The sequence below is a fragment of the Apteryx rowi genome, unplaced genomic scaffold (assembly GCF_003343035.1).
Source record: "Apteryx rowi isolate R43461 unplaced genomic scaffold, aptRow1 scaffold_246, whole genome shotgun sequence".
NCBI lineage: Eukaryota > Metazoa > Chordata > Aves > Apterygiformes > Apterygidae > Apteryx > Apteryx rowi.
The window spans coordinates 55,653-79,690 of NW_020448819.1; the positions used below are offsets into that span (position 1 = coordinate 55,653).

Here is a 24,038-nt window from a genome sequence, read left to right on the forward strand (position 1 = left end):
GGGGCTGGGGCCGCGGCCGGGCCGGGTTCCGCACAGGCGGGCTGCGGCCTGCGGCTCTGCCCGCGTCTCGCCGCGCGGCGCTCGTTTGCCTTTTCTCCGGCTCCCCTTCCGCCTCCCGTTCGTTACGGCCCTTTCTTCCGCAGGGCTGCTGCGTAACGCGGTGCTCCCCGTCCGGTGTTCGCCGGCAAACGCAGAGCCCTGCTCCTACGCCGTGGGGCGAGACCTTTCCCTCCGTTTGTCAACACCATCCCGAATTTTAACCTTGCTCCTGACCCTGCCGCTCTCCCGGCTTTGTGTTTCCTGCAGTTCTTGCAAGAACCCTGAATGCCACTAGCCACGTCTCTTAAAGAAAATAACTAACAGGACCATACTGGAACAAAATCTTTGGAGATGCTGACTTGATGAGGAAACATCGATATTTGCTCTTAATTTTCAAGCAGTTTCTTGCTGATCTTAGAGTAGTTTCATCTAGAGCATGTTCTCCTAACCGGCTCATAAGGGTGCCCTTTGAGACATGTCAGAAGTCTTACTGCAGGTGGGCTAGAAGGTGACATCTTTCCGGGCTGCGAGCCTGTTGCCCTGTCCCGGGAGGAAGCTATTTTGTGCTCTTTAAAAATCGGTGTTGACACCTAGCAGGAAACAAACGGCCTGTAAATAGGGAGCGATGAACTCAGTCAGCCTTGTCCCTTAGAAGAGCCCTAAGCACACATTTGGCGGCGCGTGCACATGGGATTAGTGCGGCGCCATCGCTGTTCTTACGGTGCAGCTTCACTAAAATGTCAGAGATGTTTTGTTTTTTTTTTTTTCTTTTTAAGCTGCCCGAGCTTTAGGTGTGTAGTGTGCAGCCCGAGGCTCGGGCAGCCTTGCGGATGCGCAGGATGGGGAGGTGGAGAGCCTGTGGCTTAAACCACTCCTGGCCTGCGTTCCTAAAGGCATCACAGACCTACCAGTTTACTTGCAAGCCCTGCGTGTCTCTTAGGCTTCATCTCCTGTATCTGCTTCAGCGCTGGCCAGGTGAACAACCCAGCTCAAGCAATCATTCATGTCTGAAAAGCTCTGCCATTGAGTAAATGCTGTCAAGACTGGGGCGTATTAAAAAGCAAACAGAATGTCCTATTTTAAGACATTTTTTGTGAATTAATCTCTAGAAAATTGTAATGTGGAAGGAAAATATGTGTATCATTATTAATTTTGAGATATTTATGTGCCGAGCTTATCGGGTTTCTATTTGGATTTGTTTCTATTAAGTTTACTGGACAAAACATTCTTTCAATATGTTTACCTTTTCTAGTGGGATATTCAGCAGTTGCTCTTAATCATGTCATCGATTTTAAAGAAAAGAAACAGGTAATTTTTGTTGGGGTATTTGTTCTTAGTATGTTTTGTTTTGTAAAACTACATAGCTTATTACATATTCCCAAATAGCTTTCTCTTTAGAGCGCTTGCCTAGGCATACACACTAATGCCTCCATTTGTGACAAAGCTCCAATTTTATAATTCACTATTACTGCCTTGCAGTTGATTTTTAACAAGGTCCATAAATTGTCCCTGGTAAATAGTTTTGTTTCTACAGCAAATTTCTTTTTAGGATTGGAAAACAACTTTTATTTATATTCTAAACATATCCCATTATATTTTGAATAATTTTCTTTGTTTGGTTCTCTTTTAAGGAAATTGTCAAGCCAGCATCTCCTTCAGAGCTGTTTCCATCTTTGCCTATTGTACAAGTATGTCAATTTATGTTCCCCCTCATATTATTAATATTCTAAGAGTTATGTTTTTACCTTGATGTGTTTGTGTATGCAATTTTGTACATTACATGTTAATCAAAGAAGAGAAATTTTTCCACTGCTTGATTGTTAAAACCCCCAACATTGGAAGAATTATGCACTCACTTTAGATGAGACTCTAGTCTTTAATTTTAGAAATAGTTTTAAAAGTTGCTTTGTGTGAATTTTGAAGCTTCTTGCTGTTGAAATTATAGTGTAATGCTTGAAATTAAAGAGTCTGAGTTTTGGAAATTACTTCTTGGATTTGCTGGGAACAAGATTTTGACATAATGAACCAAGGCTATATTTCAAATCACTGACGTGTTAATTCACGAGTTACTTTTGCTCATGCTTGGGGCCTGCTGGGGGATCCATAGTAGTATTAACAAAACATGCTCTCTTTTTTTTCTTTTTTTTTCTTAGTATTTCTTTCAGTTCGCTCTTTCTCAAAGAAATGCAGTAAATCATTCTTTCTGAAAGGCAGATGTGATACTGAGCAGATCAATATAAAACAATAAAAATAAAGTGTAACTACAGACTTGTAGAAAATTAGTATAGGCAAGAATATGAGCAAAGTACTACTTTCTTTTTAGAGCAGACAGGATGAATTTCACCATAAATTTTTGCTTTGCAGCTTTTAAAGTCTTTTGTGTTATTTCTTCCTTGTAGGGGACATCTAAACGAATTAAAGTCTTAAACCGGCTAACGCTTATCGTTTCTGATCCTTCCCACTGTAATCTCTTGGTAAGTGTATTCAGTGTATTAATTTTCCAAATTTTATTTCCTCTTCCCAATGAAAGAATGAAATTTGGGAAATTTTGTAGGGGAGAAGTTCATGGATTTCACAGGACACTCAGCACTGATTTTCTCAGACTGCATCTTTAGAAAGTAATGTGATCATGAAGAGATGCAGACTTGAATCTAGAATGCACGAATCTGGAATTCTTGATGAGGACACCATGAGTAAGCCCTGTAATTTTTTGTGTGTGTGTTTTAGTGCTACATTACTAAGGCAAAAGGTGGAAGTGCTTAGCTAGGTGGATGGGACAAGCCTCAAAATGAGCTCAGAGAATTGCTCACAGCAGAGACCTACCATGTAAAATTGTTAGGCTCATTGGATGATTATTGGCTTTGTTTTAATACTAGAAAATGGAGAAGGGGGGTTCTTCTCATTATTTTGGTAGTAATCATTGTGCATATTTTTGGCATCTGTCAGAAGTCAAAGTACTAATTATTTCTTCCTTTTGTAGCGATCAACATCTGCAAATATAAGGTTGTATGACATCATAGCAGTATTTCCTAAGACTGAGAAACTGTTCCATGTGAGTAGAATCATCTCTCTTTTTTTATTGGTAATGCCAGTGCTATAATGATGTTAAGTGCTTTGGGCTAGTCCAAGTACATGTTTTGTTTTGATTTCATTTCCCATTTTATAAAGGCCTGCATGTCATGGGGCTAATTAAACAACATTGGCTCCCTGGTCAGTTCACAAACTGAAAAAGTTGGGAGGGATTGCAGCAGGGCACAAGGTCTCAAAGTGACTTGTTAAAATCTGAAACATCTACCTGGTCACTGGGGTTGTATGCGCTTCCTCTGTGGTGTCCTTTATGTCTTGTATTGTAACTGATAGCAAGCATAAAATATCAACTTTTTGATATTACCAGCACTTAGAAAACTTCTGTCTTGAACTGCTTAACTTTCCAAGCTCTGACAGCTTCCCCAAAACAAGTTTGTTATCTTCTGCCAGCACTATTTGTTTCTGCTCTCTGAAATGCTAGGGGAAGTGGGAAAATCTAAAAGCAGAACTGAAGGGGTTCTGAGATTTACCGTCTTTCTCTTACAGTCTTAGGTCTTCTCTTGGAAGTTCATACAAATGAGCAGCCGATCTTTTTTATTTCTTTAACCTTTCTTTTTATTACTTTATTTTAAATCAAAAGAGGAGCAAGAGATAATGAAACACAGAGCTAGTGCCTGTTGTTGTAGCATCACATGAACAGACAAAATTTCCAGAACTAAGCGTGACTGATCAAACACAACAATTTTTGCTCCGTTTCCAGGCTGGGATTTCTGGTTTTGTTTTGTTTTGAGTATTTTGGACACTCAAGCTGAGTGAGAAAAACTTGACTTGTATAACTATATAAATGTGTTTGTTACTTTGCCTGCCAAGAAAAGCACTGAAGCTGCACAAAAGTAGAGCAGCCTTGGGGAAATATGTGAAGGGGAGATGGTCATTTTCCTCACCCGGATTTTATCCTGGCAATTCAGAGGAAACCTTCAGCTGAAAGCTATCTCCAAAACATTCGCGAGTCTTTGAATGTATTGCTATATCAGTCTTACCAAACAGATGCTGGGTTATGTAGCAGTGGAAGTGCTCTGAGTGTGCTAGTGAGAGAAAACTGTGAACATGAATCATTCTCAACACCTTAGTTCAGACTTATCTGTGACGCTTAGCCCGAGGTCATTGTTTCTCCTGTTGGTTTACATCAATAGAAATGCATATATTTTGAACAAAAAACCCAATACTCTTGTCACTCCTGTGATCTTAGAAAAACAAAGTGTTAAAGTGTGTTTGACCACAAACTAGTTTGGTCCAGTTCTGGTGTTTGACTGAAGAAGTATTATGTATTTACTGTTTAGAGCTGATACCTAAATATAATGATGTCCAGTAATTCTTCAATAGTTACTAACAGCACCAAGTATCATATTCGTATGTCTTCTAACTTTTATGCATAGCTGCTTTATCTTGAATAGATCTTTCCTGCCAGAAAAGATTCCTAGTTTTAGAACACTGTCCAGGGCAGAATGATCACAACTCAGCTTGCTGGGTGATAGGTGTTCACTATCTCCCTGTCTCTTTCATATTTTTAATTAAACTATTCCTTCAAACTCAGAAACAGTTGGTGCAAGTGATTTGATCAAGCTGAGCATCTGAAGCAAGTCAGCCTTTTGTCAAAATGTTTTTCTTACAAGAAATAAAACTGTAACATGTCTGACCTGTTGCAAGCTCATAAATCATCTTATTAACTCTGAACTGAAAGTAGGTGGAAGCGTCCCACCTCTGTTAGCCTTGGCAGGCAGCAAGCAGATTTGCAGTTTAGAGCAGTCTGAAGAAGGCACTGGGATGCTAAAAGCAAATATGAATCTCTTTGGAGGAATGCCAGAATTTACTTTCAAAGAGAACTTGTCAGTATTAAACTGAGTCTGTTTTTTTTAAACAAGTTAAAGCTACTTTCTAATACTTCTGAGTACCTGTTTTGACATATTAAAATCATATTCTCCTGTTTTGTTTTTCTAAACTACTTCCTCTCCTTTTTGAAGAATTCTTCCAAATAAGAACTTGTCAAAATAACATATAAAGCCAGAGGCTATATAAGAAGGGGAACTTTTAAGAACCTTTCAGCATAAGAATTTGGGCATTAATTAGAGCAATAACAGCGTAACAACGCTCATTTCTTATTAATTCTTTCCCCATTGTAAGATTTTGGGACTCTTGGGGGTTTGAAAGACTCAAAATAGTTGTGAAAGAGGCTTTCCACAGCCACCTCAAGATCTTTCTTTTGGGCTCTGGCAACAACATGAAGTTAAGGTTTTGGGTTCACGTGCAGCTGAACTGACTGAATAACTTGAATGATGGACACTGGCAAAGAAGGGCAGGAAGAAACTGCTCACTGGCTTCTCAGTCAATTTATCATGTGTTTAACAAGCACCTGAAGCCAGTTCAAGGTAAACAGCAGGAGCACGCTGGCAGGTTTGGCGGAATGGCAGTGGCTCTTATTTAAGGGTGGGTGTCTTTTATTTTCAAGCCATATTGTGAGTTCTGCTGCTGCGGTTAGATGTTCAGCTGCACCAGTGTTTAAGCTGGCATATTCCCTACCCTCAGCCACTCACTCCTGCATGTCCCCGTCTGCTCTGCTGGTGCAGCTGTTTGCTCAGCTGCATGGTGGTTTGGTTTGAGGAACTGCCTTTCAGCTGAAAAGTAACCATAGTTTTTGCCAAGTTATTTTTCAGATAGATCTGCTCTCCCATTCTGACTCAACATTCAGCCACACACATAGTTGTTCCAGCACAAAGAAGAGGATGGCTGTGCTCTGCGCGGTCTGGTGCAGATAGCGACTGCTTAAGTTGATGTTCTCACAGGTGACAGGCATGTCAGGAAGGAAGCCAGGTTGTCCATAAAACCATCTTCATTTCTTCCATGCTGGCAACACTTTGATTTGGGGAGGAAACCCAAGCATGCTTCTTGCAAACTGCACAAGACTTGGTTGTTGCACGCTCAGATTTGGAGCAGATTTGTATGTGTCTTTTGTTTAAAGCTTCTAGGTTTTCTAAATCCCTGTGGAGAACTGTGTTTAGTTTTTACAGGTATCAATAGGAAGAATCTGAATCGCGTAGATGACATCACACATAAGAATCTCAGTATATACTTCTTGCACTTCATGGATCTTTCGATGTTAAGGATAAAGCCTTCTGGGGTGGATCTTGCATCACAAATTAACTGTGTATTTTAAATTTGTCTGTTAGTAACTCAACATAACCTAAAGAGCATCTTCTTTCTCACCAACAACTTTGCACTTGAATTATTCTCCATAGAACAAGATTTTTCACGTGTTTGTGAAAGAAATCTATGACCAGTGGAGATGTGCTCTAATTTTAGCATGACTTAAAAATTTCTGTGCCCTCTTGTCATGAGCCAGGGAAGCTTTTCTGTGACGAGAGTGGCAGTGATGGGTACTGAAAGATGTGCTCAAGTTCTCCAGATAATTTATATGCTCAGGAGTATGATGAAGCTTTGGTTGCCAAGATACTTGTAGAACATGCTGCTGCTTTAAATCTCCCAAGAGCGTTGTTTTGGTCTGCAGCTGAAATGCCCGCTCTGTGCCCAGTATTAAGATCAGTGCCTGTTGCTTTTTAAAAATTTTACTCTAAGATTTCTAATTGTTCTGATCATTTTAGGTAGTTATGCTTGCTGTTCATAGACCATTAGCAGATCACCACAATCTACAAAAACTTGCTTATATAAGTCTGAGGATGTATGGCAAAGCCATATTTCTATGTTTACTCATAAATAGTTTGCCAAAGCAAACCCAGCTGTCTTCAGCCTGTCCAAGCGCTAGCCAGTTTCTTTCTGGCTGTCTGCAGTTTCCACCAGATGGGGCTCTTGCCTGCAGTGAAGCCAAAGACAAGTGCTGCTGTGTGTGACTGCTGAATATCCTTTTCTGTATAAAGTTGTTACCCTTCAGATCCTTTCAGCAGGCTGGATAACCTGCCTCTGTGTGTGAGACTTGTCCAGCAGCCAAAGTTAGGCTGAGCACTGGAGCGTTTGGAGAAATCTCCTCTCCCACTTTCCTTGCAGTTCAGGAATTCCTCCTTATGGGGAAGTATGACTCAATTTTGTTTTTCCTTAGTGGTGTTTTTTGAAATGTTCCGTCACTGGAATCCTGTAGATATACTGGCATTTGGGTCACTCCCTTCCCGCTGTGGTTAATTTGCAAAATTGAAAAGAGTTTTCCAGCATTTCTGGACCTGATTTGGAAGGCTCAATTTTCACATGACACAGTGCGACTTGTGTGCTCCTGGTTTGTATTCTTGTTTTCCTTCATTTGGGGGCTTTTTCTCTTTCTGTATTTCCTGTGGCCTCACCAACATCTTTTCTAGGACATGACTCAGAGCTATCTGCTTTGTGTGTGTTCCTGTGAATCACCTCTGTCCAGATGGTAGGTGGTACTGCACATAAGCAAAGGAATTAAACTGGCTACAGTTGGGCCAAACTTGCATCCAGTTAGACTTGCATTTAGAATAGATTCAAATTGTGCCCCACCTAACAGAGTTGGTAAAGGTAAGGCATGAAGTTAAAGTTTAGTTTGAATGGCCTAGTAGAGTCAGTTTAACATCAATAATCTTGTGGTTTGCTGTGTCTGAATTCGCCACATATGGGCTGTGGATCTCTTGTCTAGGAGGGAATGCTGTCAACAGCAGGGAAACATTCCCAAAGCTGGGCCTCTGCTCTCATCTTCATCTGAATTTCTTGTGAACAACCTGGTAAAAGACTAATTTGCAAAGCCATAGCCAGCCCTGTGTTGGAGCACACAGTCCCTCTACCCTGCTGCCCAGGCCTTGGATTGCCCTGCAACCCCGTCTGCTTTCATGCTGGTGTGCGAAGGGATGAATGGTTGGCAGCTGGCCCAGGTGTATTTGGAGCAGTTGCTGGCAGGTTTATGAATGCAGAGTTCCCCTACGAATAGAAAATTCCTTTTGAACATCTTTAGCCTGCTTTATCTTCTTTGTTACCATGCTGCTTGTAGAAATTAATCTGGTCCTGCGTAATCATCTTTACAGGGTAGGCATATATAATTCCTACAAGTCTTGTGTGCATGAGATTATATGTAAATCTAGGGCTCCCTTTTGTGAGCACTTAATTTTCTCTGGTGTCATTGGGGAGATTCTCCACCCTTTGTTCATTCCTTCTTTCTTTTAACAGAGGGTGTAAATTGTGGGGTGAATTCAAAGCTAAGCTTTCAAACTATGACCTTAGGTGCCCAGCTTGAGACTCCTCTAGAGACCTGGCTTTCAGAAAGGGTTGTGCATTTCCTCCCACCCCAGAAAGTGAGGCCCCATGAATTGCCCTCCAGTGTGAGGCCTGTGGCGCCACTGGAATTAGAGAATGGTAAGGGACAGTTCCCAGACTGTCCCTTTTGTAAATAGGAGTTCTCCTCTAATAGTCATGAGTTGTTTTCCCAAAAGCCAGCATTGCTTTTGCATGTCCTATATCAGGTAAGAACAAAGCAATAAGACTTGCCTTTGGTAAGTTGGTGATTATTTTATTGGAAAAGTAGTTCTATAAACGAGGGAAGGTTTAGGTTTTAAATGCTCCGTACACTCAAACTGTGCACCTGTAGCTCTGCTCTTTTATTGGCATACCTGCAAGACATAGAGTACCTCTTTGTTTTAAAACTGAACTCTCCCTGGAGAGACATTTCCTGCATTAAGAAATTAAGGATATCAGTGCACCTAAAGTTGCTTGCTCATTTTTGGCATATCTAATAATCTGCTTGTGTTTCTTTGCTGTAGATTGCTTGCACAACTCTAGATGTGGATCTGGTATGCATAAATGTAACAGAAAAGCTGCCTTTCTACTTCCGAAGGCCCCCTGTGAATGTGGTAAATTTACATCTAAATTGTTTTCTTGCTATTAAATTCTGTATTTAATGTCAATCTGAGCTGAACTCCCTACAATTTCCCTCCCACCATTCCCATCCAAGTGGTTCTTGTATTTTCGTGCATAATGTCTAGTATTATTTTAGATGTCCTTCACTTCAAGGCCTCCACTGCAGCATTTAATATGCAATGATGTATGTTCTTTCTCTTTCTCCTTCTTGTCCCCCACTTCTGAAGGCAAAAGTGGTATTCCCAGGAAATGGGAACAGAGCCTTCAGGCTACTGCTATGCTAAGCAGTGAGATTTGGTGTGACTGCTGACCAAACTACCTCCCAGACCAGAAGTGATGTAGCTGTGTCAGAATAGATAAACAGCCCTCCTATTTGAAAGACAGGAGAACATGAATGACAGTGGCAATTTGAGAAAAGGGTGTTGTGCCAGTTATTTGGAGAACAACTGTATTGAATCCATACTTAGACTAAATAATGTCTTGGGAAGTGAACCGAACGTGGAATCACTAAATATCTGCTATGGCGCACAAGTTGATTTTAAAACAGTACATCAGCCGTAGATCAAATATTTTAATACAATTCTGCCTACTGTTGGTGGTTTGTCAGAAAACTTAATCTGAACATGCTCTTAGGTGAAATATTTTTCCTTTGAGTGTGTATCAAGGTTCCTTCTACATGGGCATTCATGGCCGATACAGTCCTTGGAGCATAAAAATTGAAAGTTGGAGTTGGCTAGAAATCCTATTTCCCCTTCTAGAGAAAATTTAACATAGAATAAAAATAAAAATAAAAACACAGAATTAATCGTGAAACAGAACAAAAGGAACATCTTGGAATTTACAACAGACTGAGAATTTCAATATTTCATTTAGAATGAAAATTTTACGTGAAATGGCATTTGAAACTACCCTAGGTGCCTAAAACTCCAGCAGCTGGCCCAGGTGAGGAGCTGGCTGGTCAAGAGGCACTTAAATCGCTGTATTTAGAGGTACTTTCCTCACAAGCTGCTCCTCAGCTTCCAGACTCCCAGCTTCAAGGCAGTCTGTTTGTCAGACTGGTTTTCTGCTTCCTGGGGCAGTCAGTCTAGATTGCCGTGATGCCAGACAAACAGCTTGGCAGGCAGCTAGAGCATTGGGGATGAAGTTAAAAATCTGCTTGGCTTGAAACTAGTTGAAATTGGTGTACTGCCATTACCTGTTTTGCTTTTGATAAATTCAGGTTTTTCTTCTTGTTGGAAGATGTCACACCAGCTCTGTACTAGACATTTGATGTGTATGTGACTTCTGTTCCGCATGCATGCTGATTTTATGCATGAATGGTAGCTGAATTAATTACATCTATATTCAATTACTAGATTCTCTTACAGTATTAATGCTACAGCATTTTTATTTTAATACTATGAGTATAAAGCATAGAGCAACATTTCAGACAAATCTGGTAGAGACCATGGAACCAGGAACTCCTAGCTTTGAACTGTGTCACTACCACTAACTCACTGTATATCCTGTGGCAAGTTACTTAACTTTTTTCTGTGCGTTAGCAAAAACAATAATACTAGGTTTTTGGTGAGATACTTTGACAGGTAGCAAAGGATTTTAAAGCAACTGAAAATGTATTAACTATTGCTGTTTGAAAACTCTCTGATGACCTGCTGTTCTTCAAAAATTGTCACAAATAGCACAGTATCCTGTGAGACAGGAGAGAAGGGACCTCATTGTTGCTTTTCTGCAAGGGCAAATTCTTCATTTGCAAGACATGGATACTGTGGGAAGTGGTGTTCCTTATGGGAAGCTGTGGGGCTAAAGAAGGAGTATCCTGAAAATGTCCAGACTTGTTTTTGGCCAAAGGTGATTATCCTTCTCCTCATCACTGTGATTATGGAAAGCCTATTACGACTAATAGGTAGATGGCATTTCTTTGTTTGTTAAACCTCATTTATTCAACAGCCAAAATTCAAGTGCACATACCTGGTGTACAGTGAAATTTCTTTTTCCACCTTTCCTGCTATGCTGTGTTCCTATTAGAACAATTCTGCTTTCATTTTTTCATATATAGTACAGTTAAATTGAGAATAAGCTGCATCAGTAATAGACAGCAGTTGTTAGATTGTTTTGCTTCTTTCCTTTTGATTTTTGATCACATTCTTTCATGTGAAGGCAATAGATCGAGGCATTTACTTTGAACTTCTTTACACGCCTGCCATCAAAGACTCCACAATGAGAAGATACACAATTTCAAATGCGATTAGCCTGATGCAGATCTGCAAAGGAAAGGTAAGCTCTCACAGTGAAAGCAAACTAATTAATTCAGTTCAGATTCTTCTGGAGTTGTACAGACTGAGCCATTTTAAATGAGTTTGATGCTGGGGTTTCTGAACCTGTGATTGAACCTTTGCCTACTAATACAAGCAAGCAATTATTCTGGCTGCAGATATTTCCAGCCATGCACCACTGCACGCTTTCTTCTTAAGTTGTCAAGTTGTTGTGTTCTTTTTTCAGAACAACTTACCCATTATCATGGTACGCAGTACTGAAAACAAAAGGAAAAAACTAAGTCCCAGAGATCTAAGGTTTGCACTAGAACTGAAATTTATGCATCCGTTTAAAAATTTGCATTTCAAATTTCTGATTGGCCAAAAGCTCTTTTGTTGAGAGAGTGAGTATACCTTGAATAAGGGAAAAAAAATACCAAGAAAAAGATAGAAGTCTTGTTTTGTTAATTGTTAGTAAATTCCCAGTGTACAAAACAGACCCCACAGCTAGCTGGCTATAAGCCAGAGCTTTGCTGCAGTCAGATCAACTGCATTCTTCCCTGCTACTGAAACCGAGGGAAGAAGTAATGCTTGCAGCTGGGATGCCTGTACTCCATTGCTTTCATACCTTACCTCCTCCCAGGCTAAGCTGCCTGTCCTGTGGGTCCTCTCAGGCCATCTGTTTTTAACAGAAGCATATCATGATACATAACTGAGTTAAAAGGGATTGTAGCTCCCACCACCGTATTTGAAAAGGTCTTTGCTGTGCTTAGCTAGTCCAGAGAAGCCAAAATTTACACTGCCCAGCAGGTCTAGTCTGAAGAGGGATATAGAGTTTGGGAGGTGCAATTAAAGGGAGACATGTTACCACAGGACCAGGCCTGTTTTATAGGACAGAGAAGGTGTTCGAATAGATGAATTCCCTTGGTGCAGCAGAATAAAATGAGTGCTTGCATGGCTTTTCCTGAGAAGCCCAGCTCTGGGAGTTAATCTTGCAAAATACTGACTCGGAGACAAGGCACCTACACACAAAACCCTTCCCTTCGGGATTCCTTTATGCCAGTACTCCTCTTTCCTCTGTGCAATTACAGATGTGTTCCTCATGCAGTTGTTGATTTGGGTGGCAAAAGTTGTGGTAACCTCACAAACGGAGCAAGTGACATTTAGTCTGTGCAGAGTGCCCTTTCTTTCTGCATGTGTCGACCTAGTACATCATTTATACCTGGAAGGTAAATTGACTGGAGCTGAACACAACAATTTGTTGTTAGGCAGTGGAAAAGTTGGGAATGGACTGCTAGTTTGCCTTTACTTTTTGCCTTTACTTTTTGCCTCTGGGATCAGTTACTTGGTGGGCCAGCAGAGATGGTTATTAGCCCTTACTGAGAGTTTCTCTCTCTCTATCAGTTAAGTAAAAGCCTTTTCTATGGAGATGTAGTATGACTGGTCCATAGGCTGCTGGCATTAGCACTTGGCGTGCAGCTCTAGCCTTCTGCTACCTAAAGTTGCTGAGCTTTTAGCAGCTTTTGGATTCTTTTGTTCTCTTCTGTTGTAGTAGGGCAGAGAAACTTCCAGAAACTTACTGGTGTCCTCAGAGTTAGCCTCAAACCAGGTCCCTAAAACAAGTTAAAGTGTGCATGGAATGAGGGAGGGACTCGCTTGTCTCGCCAAACAGACAGGTATATCCACAGTCTTTCCACCTCTCATGTTTTGGTAACTGAGCATGGATACTGTGCCCAGAGCAGTGTACTGAGCAGCTGCTTTCTTCTTTACCTGAGGAGATAGCGTTTTGCCTTTGAGTTCTTCCCTTTTGCCCTCCCTGTGGATTTGCCTTTGCCTGTTTCTCCTTCATTCTCCAGCAGTACTTTTCTTGTCCGCTCTCATCTCCTTCTCCCTTCTTATCCATCCCTTAATTGGAAGCCGGTTGCCTTTGAATCAGCCAGAGCCTGTCTCTGATACACAGCAGCGAGCGGCGATCCTGTGCTGGCTCAGGACGGCTCGCGGAGCTGCTCTGGGAGTGTTGCTGAGCCCAGAAGACAGGCATTGGCTGCTGCAGCTCAGAGCAGGAGGCTTAAATTTTCCCAATGAGCTCTTGCAGTCAGCACTGCTGAAGCTCAAAAGCACCCTTGGGATCCATAGTGCAGTCATTTTAAAGGTGAACTACATGGAAAGAAGTGTTCTGAGCTCCATCATGTTGTGTGCTGTTAAGTCATTTTGAGGTATGTATTACTTCTGTTTATGCTTTTCCTTACGCTGAGGCAGAGTTGTCTTGTCCTCCTCAGGACGTGAGGAAACCTTGGGCATAGTGCAAACAGTGCAGTCATTTCCATGCAAATAGCTCTTTTACAGTTTGAGTTCCAGCTGTGCACAGAGCATTTTTTTCCAATGTCTGCTTTGCTCTTTGTGCTGGGGAGGTGGAAGGACAAGTAAAGCAGTGCAGGGCAGGAATCAAAGGCCCCACCTTGTAACCGGAGGTGGTGTGATGTGTTGGTGGTACTGACGTCAGAGTGGGAAAGTCTTGCCTCAGTACCAATTCTCATTCCCACCCACTCGAGCAGGAATTCCCAAAGCCTTTTATTCAATGTAAGAAAAGATGCAAGTAAATTTTGCTTTTGCTGCAGAAGAAGGTTTCTACCTGTGCAAAACAGTCTCCCCCTGGGTGAGCATCCTTGGAGGATTACCATTAGAAGAGTGTTGGCAGCTGAGCTGCGGTATCTGTGAGCGCCTGAGCAGTCATGTACCTCTTCTGTAGAAACCCTTTGGGAGAGAAAAAGGGAGAAGGACTTTCCTTTGCCCAGTGATTTTCATGGGGGTGCTAGGGTTGAGAGGAGGGTGCATATGGCATGAATTGGCTGCCATTGCTTAACTGCAGACTGGTTCCCTCACCCAGTGTTGTTGAGGGCCTACATGGATGATGAGGTTAGGATTGGTTTTTACTGAAACACAGAGAGTAGGCTGAAAATTCAGGAGCACCAAGCTGGCTAAAGGTACAATCTGTAAGCCTCTTCTGGGCTATGCTGGACTCCTAAATCCGTTTCTGTTACAGCTCAGGTTGCGTTGTGTCATTTGTGTGTGGCCACGCATGCCTTCCTCAAGGTGATGCTCAGCAGGTGTCATGGGGCCTGTGGCTCTTGAGAGGCAGTAAGGGCACATCACTCCTTGTCTCTTTTAGCTGGTGTAAATAATCTTAACACATCTAAGCACATCTTAACACAATGTGTGTAACTGCATTTCTTTACCCTTTATGTAAAGTCCCTTTGAAGTCCACTATAAAAGCTACATATTCATGAGTGCTTGCTTAATACCAGCACTTTGAGATTTATGTTGCTTAGCCTACCACCTGACAGGTGCATTGCTTGTTCAGCTCATGTCTGTCAGTGAGAAGTCTAACTGCAGGGGGGCGCTTGTCCCCGTGGCCCTCTTTCTGCAGGGAGAAGGGAGGTTGCTTGGGTTTATTCATTCCCACAAACTAAGGTCCACACTCTGCTAGAGTTCACCTAATCTGGGAGCAGCAGCCACTTTCTGGTAGTCAGCTGGGCTGTGAGCTTGAACTTCAGGTAATGCTCATAGTCTTTGCTGCCTGAAGTTTTTCCACTTTCTTGATGCTGTTTGACAGATGAACGTTTATTCCCTTTTGTTTTCCAGAACATTGTTATGTCAAGTGCAGCTGAAAGGGTAAGTCCCAGATTTTTGTTAATATCAGAAAAATTTGAGGATTTATTTTTAGCTGAAGATGCAACTTTAATTATATATTAAACATATAAATATTTTCATTTTAAATATAATTTCCATCTTGTATTTCTTATGTTTTTAATCAGTTTATGTTACCAAAGAATTACATTGGGTTTTTTTGTTGTTGTCATTGATATTTTCCATGGCAGTTTCCTCCCAGATGGGGACTCTGTTTTCCCAAATGATAGTGTTTTCTTGATTTCCCAGTGCATCTTCACCAGCTTGCTATTACGTAATGTTTAATCTTGCATTTCTGGCTGTTTCATTCTCCAAATAGTCATATCCTGCCTGCTTACACTCTGCCAGCCTTTGAGTAAGTGCATGTGTGCATCCAGCCTTCTTTGTTATGTTTTAGCCTCTAGAACTACGAGGGCCTTATGACGTGGCGAATCTGTATCCTTTTTCCAAGTTGAAGCAGCAATTAATAGTAACGTGAAAGTTCAGATTGTTTTTGAAATAATTCCGTCCTTTACACTCTTTGTACACAGTGATGCTTGTTGGTGACCCATTCCTTGAACTGGGGCTCTGAGTGGGCATGGAAGGAGCAACAGACCTTGGTCATGGAGTAGCATAAGCAGTCACTGTAAATAGTAATGTCTGAGTACAGGTACAGATCTTGACACTTGTGTGGGTGTAAGTGCAGTAATGAGTAACAAATATAATCATAGGTCTTTAAATAAAGAGTAACAAAATTTTATGGACACTGTGGACCAAACGAGAAATTATTACTTATCTCCAAGGTGCCATGTCTTTTGTCGCAGAAAAGATATGTATGTATGTATGTATATGTGTGTATATACACACACACGTGTGTGTGTATATATATATATATATAAAGCTATAAAAGCATGTCTATATTAAGAAAGAGAAAGTTCTTATCTTAGTACTGGTTACTTCTGTTCTTAATTTTTCAGTCCTCAGTTATGTATGTGCTGTTCAATCAGGGCATGTGTTCTATAAACCAAGAAAAGTGTCCTTTCTTCCCTTATTTTAGGAGTTTAGATGCACTTTTACTCCTCCTTCCCTCCCCACCCTGAACGTGTGCCTGGGTTGTCCCCTGGAGGGGAGAAGCATGCTCTGAATCGTGAGAACTGTGTGGGAGGGTACAGGGGCCAGAAGAATTTTACGCGCGAAGTTTCCTTCCCTCTTACAAAGAGCAGTCGGGCTCAACCCAAATTTACATACCTGGTTTTGATGTCATCCCTGTTCAAGGTGGTTGGGAATTTTTCAGCCGAATGTTTTTGTGTCAAAAAATGTCCTTTCCCACAAAACCGAAATTTTCAGTGGGATAGTTTTTTACTTGATTATACATATAAGAAATGTACTTATGTTGACAGACTTCTATTTTCAAAATGACAGCTGCCTGTCTGGAAAAAAGCAGCATTGACAAGAGCTTTTCAGGGAGGCTGCTGGGAAACTTCAGCCAGGAGAATTGGGTGCCTCAGTCCTCTGCCTCTGGGTAACCTTACGCAAAATGTCACTTTGATCTGCAGCTTTGCTAATTTGCAGCTATGTGTTGAATAAGCAAACTTATCCTACAGACAAGCTTCCGTAGTCTGTTTGCTCCTTTCTGTACATTTTGATCCTCAACAAAGGTGACAGAGGTTTGCTGTTTGGCATGTCAGAAAGCGAAGCCAAGGCAGCTGTGTCTACCAACTGCAGAGCCACCCTGCTTCATGGAGGTAAGTGAAAAGCACATGTGAACTCCTTTCTCTAAGTGACAATTGCATTTGTTAAACTAAGTTTGTACTGATGCATATTTTTAAAAGGTCTGAGACCTTATAGAGTGAGTCAGCTTGGGATTTTACCTTCTTTGTCCAACTCATGAAGAGGAGCTTCTACAGCAAGGTGTTTTTTTTCTTTTCCCTTGTTGCCGTGTTAGCAAATCAGTGGCTGAATTGCTGATGCTGCCTGTACTGGAGTACTCTCTACCCATATTAAACAGACTTATAAACCAAAACACAGGTCTGCCTGTTATGCTGCATAGTGAAAATATCACTTGTTTCAGAAAGTGTTGAATGCTGATCTCAGTTAGATCAGTAGAAACTACATTGACTTCAAGAAAATCAAGATTCAGCCTTAATGAAGCACATGTTTTGCATTTATTCTTTTGTAGTATGACTGCAGAAACACCCTTTGCCTTGTCTCTTTCTGATGCTTCATTATGTAGTCTTCATTTCTGACTCACTGTTCAGTGTGGACCATTTCAGGCTCAATGCAAAATGGATACTCTGAGTACTTGCTGCTTAGGAAGAAATGTTTCATATGGTGTACGATGGTTTGAAGTGTTTTTGTGAAACAAAACTTGCTTCTTTATGCTCTCAGCAGAGGAAGTTCACAATAGCTCTATTCTTTCCTACCAATCCATTTTCATATTAAGAAAGTGGAAATTTAGCTTTTGACCTCCTGCAGTGGAAATCAACAGGTTTCCAGTTGTCTTGTGTGCCCTGCTGTCAGTGTAGTTTAGAGATGACAAAGTCTGTGTTGCAGCAATCAATTTAAACCCTTGCTTTGTACTTTGGCACTAATTTCACCTTCTCTACCCTCCCCTTCACATGCACATTTGTTGGTTCTTAGAGTTTCCTGATTTCTGTTGTTTATGCTGATGGCAGTTTACCTTTGTGACTGAGCAGTCACATCTGGCTCTTAATTTCTGCTTCTGCCAGGATTTGTCAGGTAGGTATGATTTCTAGTCATTTTCCCAGCCACTTGAGTTGCTCTAGATAGCAAACACATGGTTGGATTTGGTTTGCATCTCTTGTTTCAGTAGAGGTGGAACTTGAATCTGCTGTAATCAACAGAATCCTCCAGCCTGGTACTCAACAACATAGTGACAGTGTGTTGGAAGATTTTTGCCAAGTTTATATGGAATTTCACAAAACCTTCATTTTTCTTATCCATGAGCCTTAAAAACAGATACTTCATTTGCCTGTCCCCCAAAGAGTAGTAGCCCAGAATAAGTAGATACCTTTTTCTGCAAGGTTCTTGCAGAGCTTTGTTGTTAACAGAACATTCTGTTAGCAGTCTTTTCTACCTTGAATTTTGCAGAGAAGCCTCCCAGCAGTAGTTTTGAAATTGGATTATGCTCACTAGGTTGCTTGACAAATGTATGAGAAGTGTGATAACATCACACAGTCGTATTTTATGGTAATGCTGAGGATTCCGTAAATAAAATATTCTTGAATACCATAAAGTCACTTAGCTGGTATATACAGGGGAGCCTCTGCCAATATAGCTGTGCCAGAATAGTCTGTTTAAGAATACATTTTGTTTTTGTAAGAACAGTATGTTTTGCTCCGAAATGATGATTTTTTTTTTGACATGCATTCAAGAATGTTTCTTTCTGTGACTGTGGAACTGATGAAGCCTGATTTCCTACGGTTTTGTGTCTGCACCCCCTCAACTCCTGTGGGCACCAACTTTCCCTTTTGTTTACTGTAATTCTGCACCCACCCTCAGCTATCCCCCTTTAATTTCCACACTCCATAATCCAGTATATCGCCAGGTCCTGCTCATGTTGCTTACCTGCTGTGTGTGCTGACTGGCTGGCTGGTGAACACGTTGAACTGTGCTTTTGGGCATGGGTTGCATGAAGCATCTGTGTGTATTGTAAAATAAGGCAAGAAGTAATTGGCTTAAAGTGCAGCAAAAAACATTGGGTTAGACACTTCTTATGGCAAGAGTACTGAAGCACAGCAATGTGTTGCTGGAGAGGGTGGTAGTCTCTAGCACTGGAGGCTCTATGCTTTTAAGAACAGGTTGAACAAACTGACAGGGAGTGACATTGGTGCAGGAGATCCCATTTGGAGAATGGGCTGGATTAGTGTTTCTTAAGTGTAGCATCTCTGGAGGATGATATCCCATCCCTTCCTCAGCAAGAAGCATTGCTGAGGCTCTTGGGCCTCATGAGGGCACTTGGTTACAGAAGAAGATCGTTCGTGCTGCTGCTTATGTTAGGAGTGGGGTAGGTAGCTACTGCTCCTTGGAGGATCCTGGTCACAAATGGAGGGATGGTTGATACACTATGAAAAATGCTACTGGAGTGTCCTCGGCCGGCTTCCTTTTCAACCACAGCAGTGGCAGATGGATGCTAGGATTAGCGTCAGCATAGCTGGAAGGTCCCTGCATGGGGATGGCTTAATGACTGCAAAACTGGCGTGAGTCTCTGTCCTACATCTGGCTTGCCAGATGTGTTGGGGAGCAAAAGAAAGTGAAGAGTGTGGTCTAGGCTGGCACCATTCTCAGACTCAGCATCTGGGCCGCTGTGGAACAAGAGTCTTGTCAGCCTGGGCTCCTTCACCTCCTTTTCAGCATAGATTTAGAATATGGCCCAGTCCTTTCTCACTTCCCTCTCCCCTGCATGCATACCAAGCATCCCTGTTCTCCTTGCTGACCCCTGCTGCAGCTGCTGCTACATACCCACTCACACAGCAGTTAGAGGGCAGGGACAGGGAGAGTTTTCCAGTATTGAAGCTTTCCTTGTTTGTTAAATTTTACCTTCCTGAAGAATCAAGTACCCCCAGGGAATTAAAGGAGTATGTCTGAAGTGCGAACTGATGCTCCAGTCAAGAGATCAAAGAGTGCAAGGGTCATGTTACTTTTTGTTTTCAGTATTTGTTGTTAAAATGTCTGCATTGCTAGAAGTGAGATTATATGCAGGTAATGGCAGCATTTTGGTGAGCAAACTTCTTAAGTACCTCAAAGTGCACATCATTATCACTCAATCACCAAAAGGACATGGTGACCAGGACTTTTCTAAAGCCTTAGATGATTCTTCATTAAAGAACTGAGAAATGCTCATTTTGTTGACCTCTTGGGGTTTCTTTCCACCCTGTTTTCTGTGAGTTCTGTGGTCTGCCTGTGTGAATGATGATGTTTTAGCTCCTGCAGGTTGTTCCTACACACTTAGCATTAGACTTCCTCTTAGACGTAGCCTAGGAACCTGTCAGTTAGTGATCATTGCTGCTCATCTTTTTAGTTGGAAAGGATGCAGTAAACTTCTTTTCTGCCTTGTCTGTTGCACTTTCAGTCAGGACTATAATAAGCATGAGCAACTTTCTTACAGACTGCTCTCTGATTCACAGGTAAAACATGTCAAAGTGAGTTCCCAGTCTTCATTTTATGCCAGGATTCTGCTAAGAGTTGAATATAATGTTGTGTTACAGATTGAAAGTAATTTCTGAGCAGAAATTAGTCTTAAGGATTATTTACACTTTGTGCTGCAATAACATTTTACTGGTTAGTGTGCAGCAATACTTGCTGTGTTTTTTGTCAGCAAGACTAAAGTAGTAATCAGAGACCAATCTGTCTGATTTTAGACTTTAATCAATAGTTCAATGTAAAGTGTTAGTGGATTCAGAAGCTCTACCTGCATATGCTAGATATGAAAAATCCAGTAGTTTTTTTAGTCTTCAAGATGATGATTATTTGTCTTTTAACTTGCAGTTCCTGAAATAATTGATATTCCCTATTTCCAATACAATAAAAACTGACTTTTTGGAGCACCTGCTGACAATGGCTACTGTGAGCCCCTTAGCTGAAGGGTGAGGATGGAAAGGTAAAAAGCAGGATGTTTAGCAAAGGCACTTCAACCAAAAATGTTCGTTACTAAACAGTCTAAAAATCTGATTTAGCATGTGTAATTCAGATCAACTGTATTGCACCAGTGTTGTCTGTGAAATAGAGAAGTACTGGTAAGGCCCTTTTATGAGCTGGGTGATTATGTATTGAATGCATTAGTGTCATCTTATTTGAGATACTAGAGCTTCTGCTTGTGTATTCCAGAAACGCGGAAGAGTGCCTGTGGGGTAGTGTACACAGTGAAGAAGCCTCGCAAAGTTGAGGAGGAAGAAACAACACTGCCAGCCTGCAAAAAAGCCAAGACTCAAGCTTGAGGACTGAACCAGTTGTCGACAGGAGCCTCTGTACCATCTTTAACCAGTGCTGTGTCTTCCTCCCACCCTCCAGCCAGCTCAGTTCCTCACTACTTCATTTAGTCCGGACAAGAATTACTCTTCTTGTGTTTAAGTGAGAGAGCTGTGAGGATAGGACTGCTGAATAGTTCACCACACCTGAAAGATGATCCTGTGCTGTGCTTCTGGCCAAGGCCAGGATAGCACCTCTCCACCCTGTTCTAGCTCTTCTGGAGTTGGTGCAAACTCCACACAACATTTCTGACATGTGGGAATTTTCAGTTGTACAGGTGCACTCTTTTTTTATTAAAAAATATTTTCAAGAACACATCCATTTAAAGTCTAGCTCTTCTGGCTTCTCAAGTTTTAAAATACATCTCTGTACTAAACCTTACAACTGCGAGTGAGTAGGTAAAGTTCTTTTCAGTGGCCTGTGAGGAGTAATTGCCCAGTAAAAACAATGCAGTCCCCATTTTGTTTTGTGATCAGTGGCTGTAAAGAGCCCAGCATCTGTCACTTGTTAGGAGATACCTTGGGTTTGTATTACAGTAGCACCGACTGACCTGACCTGCTAGACCTACTGCATGCACACATCCAAAGGCCGTCCCTGTCCTGAAGCACTTAAAACCAAACAGTAACATGAGACAGTTACCGCAGATGGAAAGGAAGAGCCCAAGGTTACACCAAACGTGTGCAGTGTAACAGCTGTCTCACCTGGGCCCGAGCAGTCGCCACGTCACAATTTTTACTGCATCATTTCCTTTTTGTGTCCTGGTCTGGCAGTGTTGCCTGCGAGAGTGTTTACTTTGCTACCTTCAGCCTTTCCTTTTTCCTTCCTGTTACTGCCTCAGTAAACCTAATCTGGCTGCCAAAAAAGCAATCATAACAGATTTATAATCAGCAGAGCGTTTTTAGAGCTCTTCCAAATATTGACTGAAGCTTTTTTTTTTTTTTGATAAACCAATATAAAAATTATGTAGGATACTGTAGTGGGCCCTTGAGCCTGCTTTGCTGTGAACATTCCAATCCTTCATCTGCATCTGACAACAAACTGAGAAGTGCAAATTATAGTATGTAAAATACTGCAGAAATCTTGTAGTGCGGGTCTCTCTGAACTTTTTTTAGTTACTGGACAAAGCAAAATGAATGGAGTTTCAGACTAACAGTTCTATAAAATTCTGTGTATAAGTCACAACAGCTTTTGCTTTGACCAAAAAATAGTGAAATATTTGCCCTTTATGTTATTATTTTACTTGTTGACTTTGTGATTTGAGTCCTGTTTTATCACCAGGAATAGAGTGTAATATGTATACAGTAATTTGTCATTTATGGACTTTTCTCCTAAATGAGGCTCTAGCCAAATAGAGCAGAAGCTGAAATGTGTCCATTTGGTGCAATTATCTGAATAATATGTTGTCTTGCCTTGGCCAGAGAATAACCTACCTTGAGCATAAGAGAAATTGTTTGGTAACTAGTAATGGAGAGAGGCTTTTGAAATCTAGAGATCCTACTTACTGCTTGTTTGACCTTGATTTTAAAATTTACCGTCTGCATATTTGCCCTTTAAGTAGATAAACTGCTTCAGGAACTGTGTGAAATGTTTCTTTTCCCCCTGTTTCCTGAAGCATTTTGCATTGTTCTGGCCACTCTGGTACCTGGACAACTGAACTGTTTCTCAGTTATGAAGACAAACAAAATGAGTTGGCCAGGACTGATGTCATTTCTGTTTCCTGCAAGTTATTCTCCCAGTGTCTGAGTAAATGTGCAGAAACAAGTAGTGAAGCGGCAGCAAGCAGGGACGTGTCACTATTTTCATGGCAAAGAGTGTGTTTACAAATAAAGCATATGATCGTCAAGGTGACACTTGCACGTGATGGTGCTTGTGCGAGAAAAGTCTCATCTGTCTAAAACAGTTCCTTCAGTCTGGGGCGGCTGCTTGCAGATAGGACTGTCTCTGTCCGTGTTCGGCAGGCATTTCTTGTGCTTGCTCCTTTGCTGGGTTGCTGTAGATTCACTTCACTTCCAAGCTTTGCGCTCTAGTGACAAATATTCTTTGCTGCCCACCCTGAACCCTGCTTCTTGCCCAGTCCTGTGCTCAGGCTGTGAGGTTTGCTGGCTGGAAGCATGGTGGCCCAGGTCAGTGAAGGCATGTGGGAGTCTGTGGCATCCTTCTTTGGGAAGCTACAGCCTGGGGCATTAGGATTATTACTGAATGCAGTGTGTAATGTCCCAGTGAAATGGGAGATTGATGCCTCCATTGGTGATGCTGTTGGGGTAGTTCTGCTTCAGCTAAAGCAAAGGATGAGGTGCCTTCCTTTGCTTACAGGACTCCACTTCTTCCTTGGCTGGGGCAGTTGAAGCTCTCTTTGTGTGCTCCACAATGTAAGTACTAATTTGCTGAGAAACTAAGATTTTAAATCAAACTCAGTAATAAAACTCTAACTTTCAATTTTACTAGCTACTCAAGTACTGGCTTTCTGCTTTTGTACCTGTGTTTCTATTTAATAAAAAAGTAAGAAGAGGCATTTATCTAACAGCGTCAGGGAAGTAGCTCAAGGGCTGGTAGCTCTAGGCAGCTGAGAAATTTTCTAAAGGTGTTGTGCATCTTACAGAGGCCAAGATGTGAACCTCAGAGACAGAGCTTCTCTGTGCACGCTCACCACTGCATAATACACTCCAACAAATACAAAGAACCACTCTGTTTATTTAATCTGAAATAGATCAGTACAAAATGTACAGAAAAAGCAGTACAAATTTACAAATATACATCATCTGTTTTTGCATTCTTCAATTATCAGACTTCATGATAGTCCAGCTTTAAGAGACCCACATCCTGATACCATCTCCTCTCACCTTCATAACATTGCATTTGAATCCAACAGTCCAAACTTAATGTAAGGACCTCTGTCCTTGAGCTCTTTACCAATCAAGATTGGCAAACCATCTGCAAACCCCATTACTCAACTGCTCCTTTAAATCCACTTGGCATCTTAGTAGACCTTCTTCCATTGCTATCTGATCTCGTCCACATATTGCCACTTGTTTAACACATTATTCTAATAGTGAGAATTCAGCAGAGACAAGGCAACAGTTACAGGTATTAGCTATTTAGAGCTATTGGAAGGCTGGAGGGAAGCTGCTAATGTAGTTGGAAGTACTGCCATCTAAGACAAAAGGATTCATTCTGCTGACAAAGATTATATTAGTTAAA

The 24,038-nt window shown here is 41.4% G+C and overlaps 1 protein-coding gene across 1 annotated transcript; it reads left to right on the forward strand.

Annotated features, from left to right (window-relative positions):
• The first annotated feature begins 863 nt into the window (after nucleotides 1–863).
• RPP30 (ribonuclease P/MRP subunit p30) lies at nucleotides 864–23,281 on the forward strand. The gene is made up of 11 exons (XM_026066672.1): nucleotides 864–1,014; nucleotides 1,292–1,347; nucleotides 1,671–1,727; nucleotides 2,439–2,513; nucleotides 3,020–3,091; nucleotides 8,838–8,927; nucleotides 11,092–11,208; nucleotides 14,829–14,858; nucleotides 15,271–15,308; nucleotides 16,518–16,597; nucleotides 20,700–23,281. Exons 1-11 carry the CDS (start codon nucleotides 870–872, stop codon nucleotides 20,807–20,809), a joined length of 870 nt encoding a protein of 289 aa, XP_025922457.1. The 5' UTR covers nucleotides 864–869; the 3' UTR covers nucleotides 20,810–23,281.
• Nucleotides 23,282–24,038: the final 757 nt, after the last annotated feature.

Excerpts from the sequence above, each read along its gene's own strand:
- RPP30 (XM_026066672.1), top strand. The coding sequence starts at position 870 with ATGCGCAGGATGGGGAGGTGGAGAGCCTGTGGCTTAAACCACTCCTGG. Across the intron at positions 2,514-3,019 it reads CTTCCCACTGTAATCTCTTG|CGATCAACATCTGCAAATAT; the intron begins GTAAGTGTATTC and ends TTCCTTTTGTAG. Across the intron at positions 15,309-16,517 it reads CCTTATGACGTGGCGAATCT|AGGTTTGCTGTTTGGCATGT; the intron begins GTATCCTTTTTC and ends CAAAGGTGACAG.